The 21,954-nt window shown below is 36.9% G+C and overlaps 2 protein-coding genes across 4 annotated transcripts in view; both read left to right on the top strand.

Moving 5' to 3' along the window:
- The first annotated feature begins 481 nt into the window (after positions 1-481).
- Positions 482-6,968, top strand: naa60 (N-alpha-acetyltransferase 60, NatF catalytic subunit). Of its 2 annotated transcripts, none has more exons than XM_079883737.1 (7): positions 482-737; positions 1,502-1,617; positions 1,695-1,824; positions 4,130-4,226; positions 4,355-4,589; positions 5,216-5,384; positions 5,478-6,968. In XM_079883737.1, exons 2-6 carry the CDS (start codon positions 1,508-1,510, stop codon positions 5,370-5,372), a joined length of 729 nt encoding a protein of 242 aa, XP_079739863.1. In that variant the 5' UTR covers positions 482-737; positions 1,502-1,507; the 3' UTR covers positions 5,373-5,384; positions 5,478-6,968. The 2 variants fall into 2 exon arrangements, with proteins under 2 accessions (XP_079739863.1, XP_079739862.1); XM_079883736.1 differs by having other exon boundaries at positions 484-741.
- Positions 6,969-7,071: 103 nt separating this feature from the next.
- Positions 7,072-21,954, top strand: part of carhsp1 (calcium regulated heat stable protein 1) — a 20,070-nt gene continuing 5,187 nt past the window's right edge. The window contains exon 1 of one of the 2 annotated variants that reach the window (XM_079895105.1): positions 7,072-7,245. Coding sequence is in view for 1 of the 2 variants with exons in the window: in XM_079895104.1 (XP_079751230.1) it covers positions 16,586-16,858 (273 nt within the window). In the remaining variant the exon portion in view is untranslated. Of the gene's footprint in view, positions 7,246-16,570; positions 16,859-21,954 lie in introns of those variants that run through there. The other variant, XM_079895104.1, reaches the window with a different exon arrangement.

Here is a 21,954-nt window from a genome sequence, read left to right as displayed (position 1 = left end):
GTGTAAATATGCTAAAGCTAAAATGAAAAAGCTCCAGGTGGCATTTAATGATGCGCTAAGAATTTTGCTTAAGCTCCCAAGGTGGACAAGTGCAAAGCCAAATGTTTGTATAATGTACCCACTTTGCATGCTGTCTTGTATACAATTTCATATGTCGGTTGAGTGATTCAAAACATAGTAGCCTATCATAATGGTCATAAATGATATATTAAGTGATACAAGGTATTCTTCCTGTTTCTGGAAGCATTGGAATGAAAGCTTGTATATGTCTTTTAAATTTTGTCTGTTGTTTGTCAAAATGTAAGCTATGTATGTATTTTTCTTTTTCCCTTTTGATATGGACCCATGGGTCTGAAATAAATAATAATAATAATAATAATAAAAGAAAAATATACTAAAATAATAAACATTTTTGACAAAGAGATCAAATTGTTAATTTTATCTTGTCTCCGTCTCGAAGGCACGCCAAGGACACTTCGGCGGCTCTCGGCTGATTCCGGAATGGAACGGTCGGACCGGAAGTGTCTGCCTAGAGTTGGTTGAAGTGCTACTGTGCTAACGGCTCGGCTACGCTAATGCATTACAGAGCGCTAATCGAGTCTCTGGCTGAATGTGTCATCTTCATCCCAGACACAAATTTACACACTATCGCCATGCTACCGCAGCAGTGAACATTCTCCACGGCAATAAAAAGAAACGACGGCATATCCTTCTGCTTATCCAAGCGGTGAAACTAGGCAGGTTAGGATTTTTTTCGCATCCCAGCTAATGATAACTGCATGTAACGTTAGCGGTTAGCATGTAAACATATCAAGCAAACGCAACTGACAGTTTGATCATTTGAATTACTGCATCCACACATCATGCTATTATATACTTTTTTTAATCCTCTAATTATTATTTTATTTATAAAAAAAAATTAAAAAAAAATCCTTGTCTATGTATTTTGACAGGCAGAAGTACTAACTAGCTGCTAGATTTTGAGATTATGTGGTCGTTCAGTTTTGGCTTTTTATGCGTGTATAAAATTACTCAACAGTGTTTTGAATTGTGTTTGCTGTTCCTCGAGTTTAATAGATTAAAATGAGGTTACTGTAACTGATACCTCTTCAGTATCAATTGTGATGGGTAGGCTATTTGTTCAACATAATATTTTCATTTGCTTATTTATTATGGCAAAATGTTGTCTATTTACTTTAACATCTTGTTTCTCTTTTTCTTTACAAAATACATAATTTGAGTTGACAGTAAACAGATAGTAGCATGTGTTTACTCTTATCACATTTCCCCTGAGAGTGGTGATCTCACTACTACTGAAAGCAAGTTGCTAAAAGCTTTTAAAAAGCAAGTTATTAGGCACAGTTTTTACACATACTGACCGCCATGCTCTAATCCATGAATCTTTTAACACATAATGGACTGATCAATAAAAGTAAGGGTTTTCAAACTGAGATGAATGTTGTAAAGCACTGCTGAATTGTTTCTTAATTTGTTCTTTCAGGTGTGAATGACCGACGTGGTGCCTACCACCGCCCTCAGTGAAATAAAGCTCCGCCTGCTCTGCCACGATGACATAGAGAGAATAAAAGTGCTCTGTGGAGAGTGGTTCCCCATTGAGTGAGTGCTTGAACCAAACGATCCTTTTGTACGGCTCAAGTACAACACTAACACATTGCTATATGTTTGTGTTTTAGGTATCCAGACTCATGGTACCATGACATCACATCAAATAAGAAGTTCTTCTCTCTGGCTGCCACCTATAGAGGTGGAATTGTGGGGATGATTGTGGCAGAAATAAAAAGCAGAACGAAAGTGCACAAAGAGGTATCACTTGCATATGTATTGAGAAAATGACACAATGAGGAAAAACTCAAAAAGTTTTAGAATCAAATAATATATACTATTACGGTGCAACACATTCAATGCTTCTATTAAAACGTGGCAGAAGTTTGTTTACAGTGTTTTATAATATGAATAATAAATGTGTAATTGAGTAAAAAAAAATTACTTTGGCCATAAAGAATAGTTCCTCTGGAGCTTTGATGTAAAGGATCATAATTAAAATCATCTGACATATCCAAAGCCTTTTTATAGCCGGTGATTAATTAGGTTACAGACTAAATTTCTGCATGTAGCGAAGGATTTGACCTTCATTAGAGAGGATTGTGCCTCTTCATATGTCTCCTAGAGTCCTACTAAAGCTGGCAGTCACTGGCTGTTCTGACAAGCTAGATATTACTGTTAGTTCACTTTTAATGAACTTTGTAGGCCCATGCATGGCTAGCATATCAAAGTTGTTTATTAAATGTACAAATTCCATGTATGAAGTACAATGTAAATCTTGGTTGAATGACAGACTATAGACAAGATAGAATAAAATAGACTAAAGATAGAATAAAAATATAGCCTATATGGATAAGGTTAGAGAAAGTGGCAAAAGATCAGGTTGCAAGAGTTCCCATGTTGTTATTGATATTATTACACATTTTGCAGCACTAGGGTATGCATTTCTGTATCTAGTTGTGTGAGTTCAAATGGTCCCGAGCCTGAAAAGAGATGTGATATATGTGATTTGTAGGGGTTTGAGTGTGATTTCTTCATACAATGATTGCAAGGAATCCTTTTAGTGTTTTTTATTTTATTTTAAAGGCACACTATGTAATTTTTCGCCACTAGAGGTCGTTTATTCAAAACAAAGGCGTAGCTTGATGACACCTTGATTTCGCGATATCATGGGAGTTGTTGTCTTCACCTCTACAGCCGGTGGAGATTATGACGGGACTCGGGCTGAAATCATATTCATTGATGACCGGTAATGTATTAAAGATTTATTAACGTTATGAAAGCCGTTGGGGCGGAACGAGTCCGCTGGAGCGATTGCTAATGAGAGACAAGCACGACACACAGCTCGAGAGCAGTGGAGCTTTTATTATACCGCAGACGCTGCTTCTGCTTCTTCCGGTCATGTGTATGGGGGGAACGCAGCGCTGTTTTATCATATTAGATACATTTGAGTGTGTTGAAAGTTGTTATAATGCTACTCTGTGCGTTCACTCGGCGGCTACCATATGAGACACTTGTTGCACACTGTAGTGAGCTAGATCGATATTAGGCATAGTAAAAATGGTACTTCCGGTAAATTAAACAAAAAGACTAACTGTGTTGAGCTGTACCTAACCCTAACCCTAACCCTAACAATGATTAGTTTTCTGTCAATGAATGTATCTAATCAGTTGTCTACTAAAACATATAATATATTAAAGCGTCTTTGGTGTTTCCATGGTAACGCGGGTATGATGTCATTGATTGGCGACGCTCGGACACGGTCCGTGTCCTGGTTAAAACTGCTTATTCTTCTGGTTAAAAAAATTCTTAGAAATATTTGGGATAATGTAAGTACACAAATCAACAAAATATATAACATTGTTCTAGTGGTTTTTGGATATTTTAATCCAAAAATCGTACATATTGTGCCTTTAATTTTTTATTTCATTGTTTTGGTGCAATTTATATTTTTCTCTAGCATATGCTATTTTTTTTCTCTAAAATACTTGTGTACTGAATAAGAAATTAATGTTATGTTATTTTTGAAATTGCTCTACTGTTCAAAAGTTTGGGGTCAGAACGATTTTTTTTTAAAGAAACTTTTTATTCAGCAAGGATTATTAAAGGGTTCAAAAGTGACAGTAAAGACATTTATAATGTAAAAAATAATAATAATTCAATTGTAATAATATATAATAGATCTTTGTGATCAAATTAATGTAGCCTTGGTGAGCATAAGAGACTTCTTTCAAAAACTTTACCAACCCCTTAAAATATCTCTTAACACCCTCAGTGACAAATTCCATGTATGAAGTACAATGGAAATCTTGGTTGAATGCTTATAATAGACAGACTATAGACAAGATAGAATAAAATAGACAGTATTGCTACGTATGTGCACAAATATAGCCTATATGGATAAGCTTATAGAAAGTGGTAAAAGATCAAGTTGCAAGAGTTCCCATGTTGTTATCCAATGTTGTGACAGCACAATTGAAATCACAATTTTTTGTTATTCCAGTATACAGTATTATCCCAGCTAACCGCCTGTGTTGCTAACTCAGCATATATTTCTCTCCATCAGGATGGAGACATCTTGGCCTCCAGCTTTCCTGTTGAAACTCAAGTTGCGTACATCCTGAGTTTAGGAGTCGTGAAAGAGTTTCGCAAACATGGAGTAGGTGAGAGGTGACGTTTTTGTGCTGTTGTGTAACGTCTGCCATGACGCATGCTTCCCCTCATAAAACTTGAACTGTATTCAAACAGTTTGTAAGGTCACTCATATCTCTTTCTTTCTCTCTCTCTGCAGGCTCTTTGTTGCTGGACAGTTTAAAGGAGCACATCTCCACCACGGCACAGGACCATTGTAAAGCCATCTACCTGCATGTGCTCACCACCAATAACACTGCCATTCACTTCTATGAGAACAGAGACTTTAAACAGCACCACTATTTACCGTATTATTACTCTATACGAGGAGTGCTGAAGGATGGCTTCACCTACGTCCTCTACATCAATGGCGGACATCCTCCATGGACTATCTTATATCCTTTTCTTTATCTCACATATTTGTGTTCATGTCGCATTTGTCTGTGAGTGTGAATAATCAAGGCGATTGGTAATTAGAGTTGCATGTTATGTTGGTTGCTGATAAAATTGTTATTATTATTAATGATACCGAATCATTTGATCCAATAATGTATTAATGGTATTTTTACATGCATGTCCGTCCCCAAACCCCACAATATTGCTTGTACATTCACAGCTTTTCTCAGAGAAATTTTAAAAAGTTTAAAAAATTGTAAAAGTTAGTAAATACTATATTATTTACTACACTACTTTTCAAAATTTTGGGGCCAGTAAGATTTTATTTCTTGATTTAAGAATTTTTTTGAAAGAAACTAACAATTTTATTCAGCAAGGATACAATGCGTTGACAGTACAGACATTTATAATGTTAAAAAAAACATTCTGTTGAAAATAAATGCTGTCTTTTTGATAAAGGTACATCACAGTTTCCACAAAAATATAAAGCAGCACAACTGTTTTGAGCATTTCTAATAACAAGAAATGTTTCTTGAGCAGCAAATCATCATATTAGAGTGATTTCTGAAGGATCATGACATTTTAAATGGCTGGTAGAAAAAGTGTTCCTTGACTCTCTCAGCACTGATTATATTCATCATATAGGTTCGGCACTGGCCAGTCTGAGCCCCTGCTCTATTCCTCAGAGGATTTACCGGCAAGCTCAGAATCTCCTGCGCAGCTTTCTGCCGTGGTCGGGCATCTCCTCCAAGAGCGGCATTGAGTACAGCAGAACCATGTGAGGATTGTGGGGGGTAAGCCTGACTCATCCACGTCTCATGAGATCACCTCTTTTTCCACTCATAAATGTATCATTCATTTAGCAATAATGATGTCTTATTTATCAGGTGGAAGAGATTGATGTGTTTGGGTCACATCAGATGCCTGGACTTCTGAAGACTGATATCGGCTCTCTCTGGTCTGGAGCAGTGTATTATACTTGTACATTTTATATGTATATATATATATATATATATACTTTAATATATGCATTGTCATTAGTAGATTTCCCTTTTAATATAAACTCTCCACTTCATGCCTGTAATTCTGCTGCTGTGTAGAAATATTCTATAGTTTATCCAGATTTTTAATATAAATAGATGTTTTTTTATTTGTGCCTGTTCTATATAGATGATTTAAGAATTTGATGGTAGAAGTATGCATACTTTTTCATTTAGTCATTTTCATCGATGTCAAGCTTTAGTGTTTTGTTTGTGACACTAAGCATGTATTTCAGCCCCCAGTTTTAAGTTTAATATTTGTTTTTTTAAATAACATTTGCACAGAGGCAATGAATGTAGTGTTGCTATGAAGGGAAAAAATGCCAGAGTTACAGAAAACCCTCCATCTCACCAAATGTGTATTGTTAATGTCAAATACAAATGTGAAAACTCTTTTTAAATTTAGATCATCTTAATTTAGCTAGATTATTACACCATGCCATTCCTTGCAATGTACTTGCTCTTTTAAAGGGGAAATGAATGTAGTGGGAGAGAAATGTTTGATTTTCGCTGTGTTGCTGTGAATCAGGGATTTACACACAAAATAAACATATTTGAGAAAAATACTCCTGCGTTACACAAATTACAATATCAAAGATGATATTTATCTGTGTTTGACCATCCATTCATGATGTCTTTGTTAAAACGTTGATGTTTTGGTGAAGGACGTTCACAAAGCATTTCTGTGAAATTATAAGAGAAACCTTCCGGAAACTGTACTGTTTCAGACGTTATTGGCCTTCATGCATTTGAAAAATGTATCTTCCATTTCTTTGTTTGTATACATGCTTTGTTTCATGCAAAATATTGAGTTTGAAGACAAAATAGCATGTATGAATAACTGTTTTAAACAAGTTATCAATATAGGTAATATAATCACTATCAACTTGTGCTTTTGAGCGTGAAATTGTGTGTAAATCTACAATTATTCTCCAGTCTGGTTTTAATGTGTTGCATTGTTGTAAAATTGGTACATTGTTCTGTTTTACATTTCATTTTATAACATTTTCATTGTGGTGATATCAAGAATTGAAATAGGGGAAATGTCTTATACTCTTCTAGTAAAAATGCATTCTAACCCTAAGATGGTAAACGCGTAGGTGAAATGAAATATTGAAAGCAGTAACTGAATTTTCCCTGATAGTCTCTGAATTGTGTAGCACCCTCTAGTGTTCACTGAGGTGAATTTTTATTTGTACACAACCTAAATTAATTTTGTTGTATTGCTCTTATCAATTTGCATCCCTCCATTTGTATGTTCTTCATTTATGAATTGATTCATGCATTAAGAGCATTTTGAGATGACCTACAGGCAAGAGCGAAATAAAAAAGATTGTGCAACCATTTGTTTCAATGTTCTTTTTTGTTTACGTTTCACACTCGGAATATGTGAGGTTTTACGGTAATTGTCATTTAATGATGTAAATCTGGATGGCATCGGTTTAGTCACGCCTCTTTGGAGTCTTGGACCCCCATTCACAGTCAGACTCCGAGTCCGAGTAGACCAGCAAACAACAAGCAGCAACTACTTTCTTTCGTGGCTGGCTTCTTTTCGTTATTCACCGCCTCCAACAATCTACGGTTGTTTTCTTTGGCTCGTGCACATTTGCGAACGGTGAGTAATGCTGTGATTGTTTTTGAAAGATTATATCCCAACAAAGTGACTTTTTATGAAAGTGAAAGAAAAAGCGACTTGTACATGCTCGTGAATTATTCGAGAGATTAATGAATTACAACGAGAGATGGTCATGTTTGAAATCTGTCAGAATTAATCCGATGAATCTGTTGTATAACTAAATTTAAGCATTGATTAATTTCTCTTAGGCGTCTCTGATTTTAATCTGTTGCATCTTTGGTCGGTCATTGGCACGATTCTACACACGTTGAATATTTTTTATTTTTTTATTTGGGAATAACTAGAGGTATCATATTGAGCTTTTGTTGGAAGTTTGAGTAAGTAAGTGAAATAAAGTGGTTTAATTAATGCATAAAGAGACTAGTTGAGCTGGTGAAGGGAGCGGTCTTAAAGCAGCTCGTCGAAGTAACGTTAGTAAACGTGCCACGATTCTAGAAAGTATACAGCAAACATGCGTGTTACTTGTAAAGAAGGTGTTTTTTTTTTGCAAGACTGTGACTATTATTTCGATACATTTGTTTGAAAGTCTTTGGCTGAAGCTCAGATATTGACAATATTGCAGAAGTCTTGTTGACATCAGATGACAGTGAAAAACAGATCTGCTGTGTTTGTTCAGTTTGGTTTTACCAGGACAAATAACAATGTAAAACTGCTTTTGATTTAAAGCTTCAAATAAAGTGTCTCAGTGTTCGGTGGTTGAATATTGTATAGGTTTACTGAGTAATCATTTTGTGGAGAGGGGTCAAAATGACAATTTTCACCTGAGATGTAAAAATTATTTTAGCAAGATGGCAGCATCATTATTTTATTTTTACACAGAGATTGGTAGGTCTATCAGTAAAATATGTTGACTAGCAATCTTTTTTTTCATTATATGCCAACAGCGACAGTGCAAAAAAATTTTTTGCCTCAGGTTTGCATGCCTGTAACTCAAGAAAACTGTACATTTCTGAATGGTACAACTGTACCATTCAGAAATGTCCTGTTGTTTCTACATGTTGTCACTTCTTCTCGAGTCTCTCCATCATTGTTTGACTCCGGTTTGAACATAAAAGGCTGAAAGTTTTAGAAATTTTCAGTGCATGTCTGTGTGAGGTAAAAGAACACGAGCTGTTGAAGCTCCGCCCCCTGTGCCGGGAGCAGCAGCTCATTTGCATTTAAAGGGACACACACAAAAATGGTACGTTTTTGCTTGCCCTCAAAAAGTGACACTTTTAACGTGCTATATAAAAATTAGAGCCCGACCGATAAAGGATTTTTAAGGCCGATACCGATACAAATATTTGGTGATTTAAAAATCCGATATTCCGATATATCGGCCGATATATATTTTTAAAAAATCCAGAAACGCGTAACAAAACATGAACAGTTCTGATAAATATAATATATAAAAATACAAACTTAAGATATGAAAACAACCTTTGAACAAAAAAATAAATAAATCAACTATTATTATTAATATTGACAGTAATAATTAAAAAAAAATCAATGATGATGATTATTATCATCATCATTTGTATTATTATTAAACAAGACAAAGGTCATTCCGTGTGTGTGTGTGGTGTGTGGTCATGGGTTCAAAGCAAGAACTGATAAGATTGTAAATGTGTACCTTGAAATGCAATGTAAGTCGCTTTTGATAAAAGCGTCTGTCAAATGTCCGTTTGCATTTTGATTATTTCGAGAACCGTTCACCCAATCGACTTCACAAGGGAGTGTAGTGTCGCATTTGGTGCAATAGCCTATAGATGGACACGCGAGACGCCACACGTTCAGAATTAATAAACTTTTAGTAAACTACAGAACAGCGCGAGCGGGAAGCGGTGCACCTCACGCGGGCAGGGCTGGCGCGTGAGCAGTGCGTATTTTTTTCGGCGTCCATGTTAATCAATGAGTGCATTCACACCGGGAGCAGCGCGTGAACAGCAGTGCAGCGGGGGTTTCGGCGCCGAGTCTATTTTTGCTGCGCCGCTTACACTGAATTAAAGTGACAATGCATTGATCATGGCCAAAATACACCGCAGTTTTATCCAAAAAGTGCATTGATGATATCTATTGTGTTTTAAACAGTCAATCAAATGACCAACAGTAATTTAAAAAGAAAACAAATGTCCAAAAACAAACATGTTGCCCGAATAATAAAAACAAAGATGAACCAAAAGTTATATAAGTGAAATTATTAATAAAATAAGCTTCTTGACAAGTCTTTTTTCTTAAATGTATTTGAAAACGAAATAAAGCAATGCCAACTTATCCATTATGCTCCGAGAACGGACACTGCAGTGATATAAAACGCACACGTCTGTTAAATTAAGCAATACTTTTAAGGTAGTCTAATATTTTTCTGACTAACAAATTACTGACACAGTAAAGGGTAGATTTAAATAAAGAGAAACGAAATTTAAATAAAGAAAAACGAAATTTAAATAAAGAGAAACGAAATTTAAATAAAGAAAAACGAAATTTAAATAAAGGAAAACGAAATTTAAATAAAGAAAAAACGAAATTTAAATAAAGAAAAACGAAATTTAAATAAAGAAAAAATGAAATTTAAATAAAGAAAAACGAAATTTAAATAAATAAAAACGAAATTAAGTTAAATTAAAAACGAGATTAATTTAGATTGATAATAAGGGGTAAACAGGCTAATACATTTTGTTTCTACTATTATTCTATTTTCCACAATGTCAGAGCAACGCAGCTTAACCCAAAACACAAGCTCAGGCATGCACTTCGGTCCATACAAACTACGCTGTTCTGCGCTCTAGCCTTTCCGCGTGGCTCGAGCCGCATTTTAGACGCGTGTCTCACACAGGCAGTGTGCAAACTCCAACCTGTTAACATGGGAGCCGAAATAAAAACGGACATGCCACGCAGCTGAGATGCTCACGCCACACAGCCAGTGTGTCGCCAGCCTTATTCAAGCGCGAATGAGAACAGTTTCGCGGGGGATCCCAGGTGTAAAAAAAAGAAAGAAAAGACAACGAATATTCAAATGTCAAATTTTCAAATCGAATACCAACCCACCGAACGAATATTCGAATATTTGGGTCCAGCCCTAGCTGCTTTTATTTTATTTTTTAAATATTCATTTATCGGCCATTATAAATGCCGATAAATGGCATTGATAAATGCCGATAAATGGTTTTGCATTATAAATGCCGATACCGATAGTTTGGAAAATGCCTAATATCGGCCGATAATATCGGTCGGGCTCTAATAAAAATATCTGTGGGGTATTTTGAGCTAAAACTTCACATACACACTCTGGGGACATCAAAGACTTATTTTACATCTTGTGAAAAGGGCATTATACCACCCCTTTAACATCTTGAGGACAAAACTATGCAAAAGCAACATAAGAGTATCAAAGTGGTGGTTCATACAACTTGTGCACTATTTGTCAATTCTTCTGAATTGTTACAATGACTTGAAATATAGTGCACAAATAAAAAATAAAAGTCTCTGAAACACAAATTCCAAATTGGTGAGTCTTGCAGGTTTTGGAACGAATGTGAATAATGGGCCATTCAAGTCATGTTGGAAAGATTGTAATTACGTGTTGAATGCACAAGGATGGCGCCAAAAAAGTTGTAAATAATCACACAATAAATGCAGAATCTGTATTGATAGTAATGTTTTTTTAATTAATGAAAGTAGTATTTTTAAATTAGCTAAGTTGCATGTACAAAAGACGATAGTATTGTAAATTGTGATAGAATCTAACAATTCAGTTTATAGCACCTTCATAAATTGAATAAAATTTGTGTCTGTCAGGAGTTAATAACCAATAAAGCACAGGAGACAGGAGTCGCGAACTTCATCCATCTTGATGATGTTTACTCTTCACTTCTGTTCTCCACACACTACATCATTACACCTGATGTTTTCTTCCCAACTCATAAATACAAACTTGAATGCATTATGCACCATAAATAACATTTGAATTTCATTTTTGGGTGAACTATCATTGAATGTTTTATATGATCTGTCATTGATAGTTATTTATTTTATCAATCCTATTTTGAGGTTGCAAAATGATTTACTGTAAACTACAAGGACAAGGAAAAGGCTGATTACATTGGAGCTTACAATTTCCTGGCTTATGTCTACTATTTTCAATATTTCTTGTCTTAGAAATGTTGTGACTTTACTCCAAGAACACATTGTGTTATTTACTCATTTTAACCTAGACCATTGGGCCATGCTTTCAGTTACGTAACTGATAGTTCTCAAGTTGTAATATTGGATTTTGGGCAGTGACAGCATACCCTGTTGGGACCTCTGAAGACAACTAGAGGTCATGTACTGAGTCTGTTACTGTCTTGGAAAACACTGCACTGTGCTCCTCCCTCTCTAGACAATTACAAGGTTATTCAGGCAGAGGGTTTGTTACCAGGGTTTCTGTGCCCATTTGTGTAACCATTTTATGAAACAACATTAATTAAGGGCATATTTCACTGTATAATCCAACCAGCGAGTTAATAGAGAGCGTGATGACTTTAAGAGTTATCCAAAGCTCAGCTTGCATTAAACACTGTTGCAGAGTGCTATCTGATCATCTGTTTACACAGACTAGCTCAATCTGTTGCAGAACAAACTTAAGACTTAGCTCATAAAGAAGGAGGCAATTAAATGACAAATTATGGTAATTGTTTCTAGAGAAAGCAACCTGAAGTTTTGATCTGCCAGAAAATACTATTGATATGTAAATTAGAGTTCAAAGTGGATTTGACCTTTTCAACTATACAAGTCATATACATTTCTTCCGAAGATCATATTTTGCAAGCTCCCCCATGTGTGTGACCACCTTTCCCTTTCATAAATGTTCATATTATGCAATACTACCACCCTCAGTCAACCAGTACCAAGTGGGCTGATCCTAATAACAGTCATCTAGAGTCTATCTACCATGCTATTTCGGTTTCTTTGTTGTTATGTACCAGAGAAGTTTATGAAAGCTGGGGCCTGGTACCTGGTGATGGTAGTTGAACAAACTCCGGGTTACAGGATTATTTTCGAGTTGACAAAACCAAACCAATTCAACCAGGCTTTGTTGGTACTATGATGCTGATCATCAACTTTCTCTGTCAACTCAGGCTTTGATCCTGAGTTTAGGTGTGACATCAGCAGTGAACAGCCAATCACATGCTGAGAAGGAGTGAAACTGCGATTCATTTTTCTCTTCTGCAGAATATTACGAGATTGAAAAATATGAAGAATTTGAACAAATTTACACAGCAAGAAGAAAATAGCTGTCTATGAAAGAGGGCAACTAAAAGAAAAAGTCTTGCTATATCAGTGCAAGTAAAAGTTGTGAAGTTAGTTAATTGATAAAGGTATAGAGAGAATTGATCATTTAAGCTCACATGTAGTCATTTTATTGTTTTATCTATTGATTCTAAAGTGTATTTATATTACCTTTATATATTTATTCATTTAAACTGTGCGTAATAATAGATAAACTAAAATTGTACATGTGATTGATTAAGCGTATAATAATTACATATCTAAATCATGAAAAAATTATTATTCTAAATAAGCATTACTAAAAGCCAGATGATTTTGTCTGTAAAAATCATTTGCTATGTATTGACCTTTAATTTAGAGTAGAAACAGGTGGAGTGATTTTATCGCATCAGACATGTCACTTTGCTCACAGCTGATTGGTCCAAGTTCAGTTTGCAACCTCTTAGCTGGAGCATAACCTGCCCCGGGCCAGGTTAGCCGGGGTTTGTAAGTTACTATGGCGATGAACACTGCTAAAAGCCAAACCACTTTCATGGTGCCTAAAACCCAGGGTTGGCGCAAACTAAACTGAAACATACCTGGCTAGCCATCTAAACCGGCTTCATGGTATAGGCCCCTGTTCTGATCAGATGCTGCTTGATCTGTGATGTACTATTTCCAGATATTTGCTTTTTGCAGCTTTTTGCTTTTTGAAAACAACATATATCAAAGACTTAAAGGGTTACACAAGTCTTAAAGAGTCTTATAACTGTTAATTTTTTTTTGCATAAATATTATAATTGTATCATAAAAATAAATGTTTCTGAAGTATTCCAAGGACGATAGTAACCTAACTATATAGGGTCATTCTGTGTCCTCCAAACTAAAATGTATGATTTTATAAAAAAAAAAAGAAAATAAAATAAAAGAAAAATCTAGAAGATTAAAGTTTACACCTTTTTTGGAGCCAAATTACAGGAGGGGGGAAATAACTAAAGAAAGATGGCAGTCCTGTATGGTTAATTTTCAGAGATGTGGAGATCTCAGTGTGGCACCATGAATAAATTGTTACGTAATACAATTGAATAAAGTGTACACATTTTCATTAAAAACAAAAACAAATTTGGGTCACTATGCATAGAGCTCAGCTCAGCTAATTCTTATTTATTTTAAAGAGGAATGTCTGAAGAACAAAAAAATTAACTTGAAATGCATCTTGTTGTTTCCTTCTATCAAAACAAGTGCATGAAACGTACCTGAATGCTATTTTTAGGGCGTTTGAAATACAACTAAATAAATCTATTTTGGGATAAACGCATAATAAGCTGTTTTCATCATAAATCTATTGTTGGATACCCATCCTTGCAAGAGGAAACTACCGTACTGGTTTTGATTAGCTGTTTCCTGGTTGGGTCCTTTTATTGAACAGAAGGTCCCTGCCTCCCTGTTTTTCCTCCTGCTATTCTTTTTCTCAAGGCTATTTGGAAATTTGGATATGTTACCAAACTATTCCAGTCATAATCTGACATTCCAAACATGATCTCCACCCTTCTGAATCCTGCAAAACTAAGATATCCCTGTTTTTCTTCATGTATTGAGCATTTCTAAATAATCAAAATATAGGCCCTTTAACTTGAATCAACTTGTTGGTTTTTGTGGTTTGGCCACAGTTTCACATATATGTGGTTTAGTTTTTGTGGGGCAAGTGAAAATTTGCCAGCAGCCATATCACCCTGTAGGCCAAGACTGGTTGCCCACTGAAGCTAAGCAGGGTTGAGGCTGGTTAATACCTGGATGGGAGACCTCCTGGGAAAACTATTGCTGCTGGAGGAGGGTGTTAGTGAGGCCAGCAGGGGTGCTCACCCTGTGGTCTGTGTGGGTCCTAACACCCCTGTAGTGATGGGGACACTATACTGTCAAAGTGCACCGTCCTTCTGATGAGACATTAAACCGAGGTCCTGACTCTCTGTGGTCATTAAAAATCCCAGGATGTCCTTCGAAAAAGAGTAGGGGTGTAACCCCGGCATCCTGGCCAATAAGCTGGTGTGTGGTGGGCGTTCTGGCACAATATGGCTGCCATCGCATCATCCAGGTGGATGCTGCACATTGGTGGTGGTTGAGGAGATTCCCCCCTTCTATGTAAAGCACTTTGTGTACCCAGAAAAACGCTATATATAAATGTAACAAATTATTAAGTGAATTTGACTGTAAAGAATTTGTATTTAGATTTAAGACCATTAAAGGAGAACTCCGGTCAATTTTAACATTGAGCTAATTTTTTTGTAAATTTGGAGTGCTGTCAATACAGAGAACAACGACAAAAATCGGTGTTGCCTACACCGTGTTATCCTCTTTTTAAAATTTGCACCCTGTTGACTTCAATGGGGCAATATTTAAACCTGCTTTTAGCCTCTTAACATCCTTGATGTGTCATTACAAGTGCACAGGTCATGTGAGTGATTCCTTCAGAGTGAACACGAGTGAATCTGACTGCAGTAGATGTGAAAGAAATGGATAAAAATGATGTTATTTAAGCCAGCGCAAATACCTGTATTTACATCCTGTTTTCGGTTGAAGTCCAAAGTAGTCGATTGTCGAGTTCACGCGCATAGGTTTAGTTACCTATGATCACGCGCGTGAACTCGACAATCGACTACTTTGGACTTCAACTGAAAACAGGATGTAAATACAGGTATTTGCGCTGGCTTAAATAACATCATTTTTATCCATTTCTTTCACATCTACTGCAGTCAGATTCACTCGTGTTCACTCTGAAGGAATCACTCACATGACCTGTGCACTTGTAATGACACATCAAGGATGTTAAGAGGCTAAAAGCAGGTTTAAATATTGCCCCATTGAAGTCAACAGGGTGCAAATTTTAAAAAGAGGATAACACGGTGTAGGCAACACCGATTTTTGTCGTTGTTCTCTGTATTGACAGCACTCCAAATGTACAAAAAAATGAGCTCAATGTTAAAATTGACCGGAGTTCTCCTTTAAGGGAATAGTTCATGCAAAAATTAAAACTGTTTTCATACCCTCATGTCATTACTAACCTGTATGACTTGTAGAAGTATTTTCTTTATATCATGGAACAGACAAAAATGATATTAATTTTAAATTATTAGTGAAATTTAAGTGAAAATTTGAATTAAATAAAATTGTTGGTGAACGATTCTTTTAAGCACAGTAAAATGTTTATTTAATAGATTATAGCTAGAAAATGATCTCTGTAGGCAGTGAGTTGTACTTGATAATTTCAAAAAGTATCATTTGTCTTTTTGTTCAGTGCCTAAACAGTGGAGAACGTTTTGAGCTTGCTGTGCTCTAACAGGTCAAATTAATATGTCTGCTACTGCTGTCATTGAAATATTAAGGCATTCCTGAATGGCAGAGACAACAAACCATTGATTATTTTTCTCAATATTGCTTGGTATGTCCCCACATTGTGCGCCATATTGTGCTCAAATGTCCTCTCAGTTTAACATGCCACTGGAGAAAGTTGTTTGTACTTTCATTCATGCAACTTAATGCAGTTGTAACAGCAGGGGTCTGAGTCAGAGCTGTCCTTGCTATCTGAAACTGTGGGCTGAATTCAATAGTGTGCCGTCACTGTGTGTAGAAACATCTATAGATGAGAATCGATGTAGGCGTCCAGAGTCCAGACCTTGCAGGGGTCATTTTTGGCACATTATTTCATCTGCTGCTGGCTGTGATGCATGCAAACTCTTTATTATATTTATCTGTCAGTTTATATCCGTTTAGCATGTTGTCCTCTGGGAAAATATGGGCATGAGTGGGCATGTTATTGGGCAAATGCAGCTGAGGTTGCTGTGATTGTTTTGTTTTTTTCTGTGCTGGTGTGATAATCGTTGTTTTATTCCATTAAGTGGTGTAGTTTTGTTAGGTCTATCTCTTTAACTCATGTTTTGTTGGAAATGTACATTCATTGGATTGTTAAAAGGCAATAAAAGCTGTTCTGCTCACTTCCTGTGTACTTTACAAACTGGGCCTCTTCAGGTGCTCTCTTGAGCGCAAACAAACAGCAAATTGTCACCCACGCAACATTCCCACCTCCAGACTTGTCATGCCATCCTGTTTCACAGACTGTCCCTCTCCCGGACATGTCCCGCAGCTGTTCTGTAGCTTAGCAACTCACCATCCATATGGAGAGCATTCCCTTTATCTCTCCATCGTTGCCGTATTTATTAGTCACCACCTTCATGGAAGCTCCGCCCTCCGTACACGGGATCCAGGTGAAGCAAAAGAGGGGGATGTGGTTGACGCAAACCAAGCAAGGTTGCGCTTCCTCATTGAAGAACAAGCAGTGCTTGTACCCGTCCCGAGCAGACTGTTGCTGGTGAGTATCCCGGTCACACCAAGGGCAGAGATGAGATTGATTTCAGAGCTGCTTGTTATTACAGTTGCTAGATCAGGTGCAGATTAGCAAATCAGCTGTTAAATACCGTGCATCACTGTCTGCTGGTGAAGTCCACTTGTAATCTGCGTGCGGAGGTTGTTTATCCCTTCATCAAGCCTGGAGGGAATATTGTCAAGGCCTCTAATATGCTGTAAATTGAGATTCTGTGTACTTGAAGACAGAATTGTTTACAGAATTGCCTTTGTATGCATCAATTACTTATTATGTTTTGTGTGCTTCATGTAAAGACTGTGCTAAACATTTGGCTTGAAAACTCTAGATAGTGACGTGAATGCGCACGTAATCTTGTGACCTTACTTTGTTAAACTAGTTATTTGTAGATGTTGCGGGCAGCTTCTTTCATCATTGTTGCCATGACAAGTTTCCTGTTAGGTGACGTCAATGCAAATGTACATCGTTCTGCCCCACTTTCCTTGAAAAAAACCCTGTTTTTCTTTGAGTGCGCAGAGCTTGTTGTTGAAATCTCATTTTGTCTATACAGACCTGTTCTATAGTGCTATTTTGCATACTGCCTGGGTTTAGGATCTCTGCTCACAATATGGCTTAGTGGCCCCTATTGTGGTTGCTGGTTAGGGCCTGACAGAGTTATTTGCCTACGTTAGCAGACTTTTCAACAGTAAACTCTTGTCAGAGGTGGAGTTGATGGGAAATTCCAGCAAATTCTATAGCTGACTTTAGTGTAGAGGTCCGTGTGCTCATCCTGAGGTCATGTCTTCATCCCTCTGTTGATCTTTGTCTAATAATACGTGAGTTAAAAGCTGTTGTTTGCTGTTACACCTCTCTGGAATGGACACATCTTCTACCAACTAGTTCATAAACAAATGCAAATATATAAATAGGCTTAAAAGTTTGGCATCAATGTTTTTTTTTATTTTGTGTGTGCAAAGAAATAAAAATAAAAAATTAAGGCAGGAAGCATTAAATTGAATGTTTTTATTTCAAATAAATGCTGTTATTTTGAACTTTCTCTTCATCAAAGAATTCTGAAAAAGATGCCACATTTTCATTGATAATAAGAAATGTTAATTGAGCAGCAAATCGGCATATTAGAATGATTTCTGACGGATCATGTGGAGTAGTGGAATGATGATGCTGAAAATTATTTGAAATTGTAATATTTCGGAATATTACAGAGTTTTACTCAAGTTTAATCAAATAAATGCAGACGTGGTGAGCTAAAAAGACTTCTTTCAAAGTCATAAAAAATGTCCCCAATCTGAATTTTTTTAATGTTTTTAGCTTAATTTTAATTTTAAATATAAAATAAAAAATAGTAATACGAAAAATCAAGGTTTGTACCCACACATATTTTTAAATTGTAACTTTTAATACTACTACTACTACTACTACTACTACTACTACTACTACTAATAATAATAATAATAATAATATAAGCTAATAAATCAAGGCATAGTGCATCATGACATGACATAATTTACTCAGGAATTAAGAACTTTACATGTGCAATTATTGGAGTGTATATCTCTGATGTACATAATTTGCATTGTTAATTAATCCCCTCAATAATCGCCAACAGATCAAGCAAATTTGTTTGTGTTGTTTCTTCACTCTTTGGGAATAATAACTCGCTTTAGCGGAGCAAGTGGCAAATTTAGGTTTGTGTTCACAGTAACAAATTCTGCATTTTACTTGTACCCTTTTATGCATTAAGGAAAAGATTCAAATTTATTTTAACTGTAATAAAAGCCCTTGTTTCTCCCTAGCACCTTTATTTTCATTTCAGCTGGGGTGCGAGAGGAACTATCATAGTCTGTGTAGGGAGTTGGTCTTCAAATATTGTCTTTGGTAATGGGAGACTCACTGGAGTTTTAAAGGTTGAGAACCACTACTAAAGAGAATGCTTTATATGAATAGCTAGAAGCTTCATAATTTCTTACAAAGTAGTAATCTAAAAGTATGGTAATATCTTTCTGTTTTAATATATACATTTAGATAAATGATTGCCAAATTCATATATTATAGTATTTACGAGTTACACCAAGCCATTCAAAATACCATACCCCCCAAATATCATGGTCATACTGTGAGAGTTTCTTCCTGCTGCTGGGATGTACTACCTGTGTCATTTCTGCTGATGTGTGTGTGGAACGAATGAGAGCTGAAACGAACGTTCACCCATGCATCAGTACCTCAGCACACAATCAGCGCTGTATAATTGGCCCTGGTTTTCAAACACTCAGTGGCCTCGTTTTCGGTTTATGGGGCGTGCTGAGTCTGACAGCAGAAAGCTATAATTGCAGTGATGTAATCCATCTGAAGGTACAAAGGGGCCCATTCTCATCTGGCATCTCTCGAGGGAGCCGCCGGTACTGTGTTGCCATGGCAGAGCCGCCTGGGAGTGTCCGGAAAGCCAATTTGCTGCTTCTTCGGTGCTCAAAATTATTACATAATATGCTTTATGGCTCATAAGGAACATCTTTCGTGGTCATCCTGCTCTTCTTTCTCAATTTGTGTGGGCTGTAATGGCCCAAGGGAGAGCAATGACATTGGGGGAGGGCGTGCGATTATGCATTCAGTGCCATTTCCTACTGTGATTACTGGATGCTTGACCCTTCACAGGCCGTTTGTGTTAACATGCAGCGCTCTGGTGCTCAGTGCATTAGTTAACAGATCCCACAACCGGGTCCTGCACGAACCTCTAGTGGCCTGGCCAAACGATCTGCCGGCAGAGCAGGTTTGTAATATATTACTGGACAGGGGGGATCTGTCAGATAGGGCTAACAAAGGCTGAACGTGGCCTGCAGCATCAACAGTGAACATTCACATTACTGTCGCAAATGGGAGCTGCAGCCTGCGGCCGCTGGGGGTTTTGTTTCAGTGATGGTGATTATCAGGGATACTCAACGATAAAGTCAAAGGGCTTAAAACACAGTTGTTTAAAATTTTATGAATAATTAACATCTATAATTTCTGTACATAATGCCTTGCATTTTAAATGAATACAGGAGTGAGAGACGCAGTGGAGCTTGAATACAGAATATTATAGCATTAGAGGCAGGAGAAGAAAATACAGGCTTTACATCTCATGTTTCAATAGTAAAGTAACTAATTGCTGATCTGAGTCATTCAGTGTTGGGTTGTCAAGTGGTTCCCTCAGGCTCTTACATCCACTGCTATGTACACTAGAGACATTTAGTTACCTTAGATCTGTGTCAATATCACAGGGAATTGCATTATTTTTGTAGCAGTGGAAAATTCTTAAAAGGAAGGGTATCGGGTATCTGTTTTGTAATGAATCACACCAAATCGTCTTAGCGATAGCTTTATATGGACCTGGTAACACACTGGAGATTAGGGATGCGCCAATGCGCCAAAATTTTGGCCGATACCGATAATTTGTTTATATTTGAAAACCGATATACTGGCTGATAAATCTAAATCCAAGTTTTTATATAATTTTTGAGAGCCTGATTACAAAAACAAAAGTCTCACCATTAAAAATCCATGTCCCAAGGACACAATTATAATTATGTTCTCATTATAATTGTATGTTGCCTACAGTATATGACAGACTTGTGCTGCAAATGTTGCACTTAACTGTATTTTCCATTTTTGAAGTGATTCCATTCATATTTCAAGCAATTCAAAACCATCAGTGTGAACAGTGCGCATCTGAAGTGTCTCAGCTGAAGGAAATGATCCATTATTTATCGGCAACTTTTCTTATCGGGCCGATAACGATAACATTAAAAATGAACTTATAAATGAACTTATATTGGCTGATACTGATATGGTGGCCAATATATTGCGCATCCCTACTGGAGGTCATAGACAAATAGTAATAATGTGACCATTTTGGGTAATTTTAATAATATAGATCCAATAAGTAATGTTAACAATTTGTACTGTAGTCACTTTTATTTGCATGACATGCTGATTAATAGCACATAATTACATATCAATGTTTGCTAAAAAACAAACAAATATAAATTATTCAAATGTGAGTAAATACATTGAATAAGTATGACAAAAAATGCCTTTAAAAGCCAATATATTTTTTTCACTACACCATTATCATGGCCAAAACAATTCACGATAACTATCCTATCGCAAAAACTACACTCACCTAAAGGATTATTAGGAACACCATACTAATACTGTGTTTGACCCCCTTTCGCCTTCAGAACTGCCTTAATTGTACGTGGCATTGATTCAACAAGGTGCTGAAAGCATTCTTTAGAAATGTTGGCCCATATTGATAGGATAGCATCTTCCAGTTGATGGAGATTTGTGGGATGCACATCCAGGGCACGAAGCTCCCGTTCCACCACATCCCAAAGATGCTCTATTGGGTTGAGATCTGGTGACTCTGGGGGCCATTTTAGTACAGTGAACTCATTGTCATGTTCAAGAAACCAATTTGAAATGATTCGAGCTTTGTGACATGGTGCATTATCCTGCTGGAAGTAGCCATCAGAGGATGGGTACATGGTGGTCATAAAGGGATGGACATGGTCAGAAACAATGCTCAGGTAGGCCGTGGCATTTAAACGATGCCCAATTGGCACTAAGGGGCCTAAAGTGTGCCAAGAAAACATCCCCCACACCATTACACCACCACCACCAGCCTGCACAGTGGTAACAAGGCATGATGGATCCATGTTCTCATTCTGTTTACGCCAAATGCTGACTCTACCATCTGAATGTCTCAACAGAAATCGAGACTCATCAGACCAGGCAACATTTTTCCAGTCTTCAACTGTCCAATTTTGGTGAGCTCGTGCAAATTGTAGCCTCTTTTTCCTATTTGTAGTGGAGATGAGTGGTACCCGGTGGGGTCTTCTGCTGTTGTAGCCCATCCGCCTCAAGGTTGTGCGTGTTGTGGCTTCACAAATGCTTTGCTGCATACCTTGGTTGTAACGAGTGGTTATTTCAGTCAAAGTTGCTCTTCTATCAGCTTGAATCAGTCGGCCCATTCTCCTCTGACCTCTAGCATCAACAAGGCATTTTCGCCCACAGGACTGCCGCATACTGGATGCTTTTCCCTTTTCACA

Source organism: Squalius cephalus (assembly GCF_949319135.1).
Source record: "Squalius cephalus genome assembly, chromosome: 1".
NCBI lineage: Eukaryota > Metazoa > Chordata > Actinopteri > Cypriniformes > Leuciscidae > Squalius > Squalius cephalus.
The sequence above is the reverse complement of the archived record's forward strand: the minus strand, read 5'-3'. Positions and strand labels throughout refer to the sequence as shown.

Coding starts and splice junctions, on each gene's coding strand:
- naa60 (XM_079883737.1), top strand. CDS start 1,508: ATGACCGACGTGGTGCCTACCACCGCCCTCAGTGAAATAAAGCTCCGC. Junction 1,618..1,694: donor GGAGAGTGGTTCCCCATTGA/GTGAGTGCTTGA, acceptor TTTGTGTTTTAG/GTATCCAGACTCATGGTACC. Junction 4,590..5,215: donor CATCCTCCATGGACTATCTT/ATATCCTTTTCT, acceptor CTCTCTCAGCAC/TGATTATATTCATCATATAG.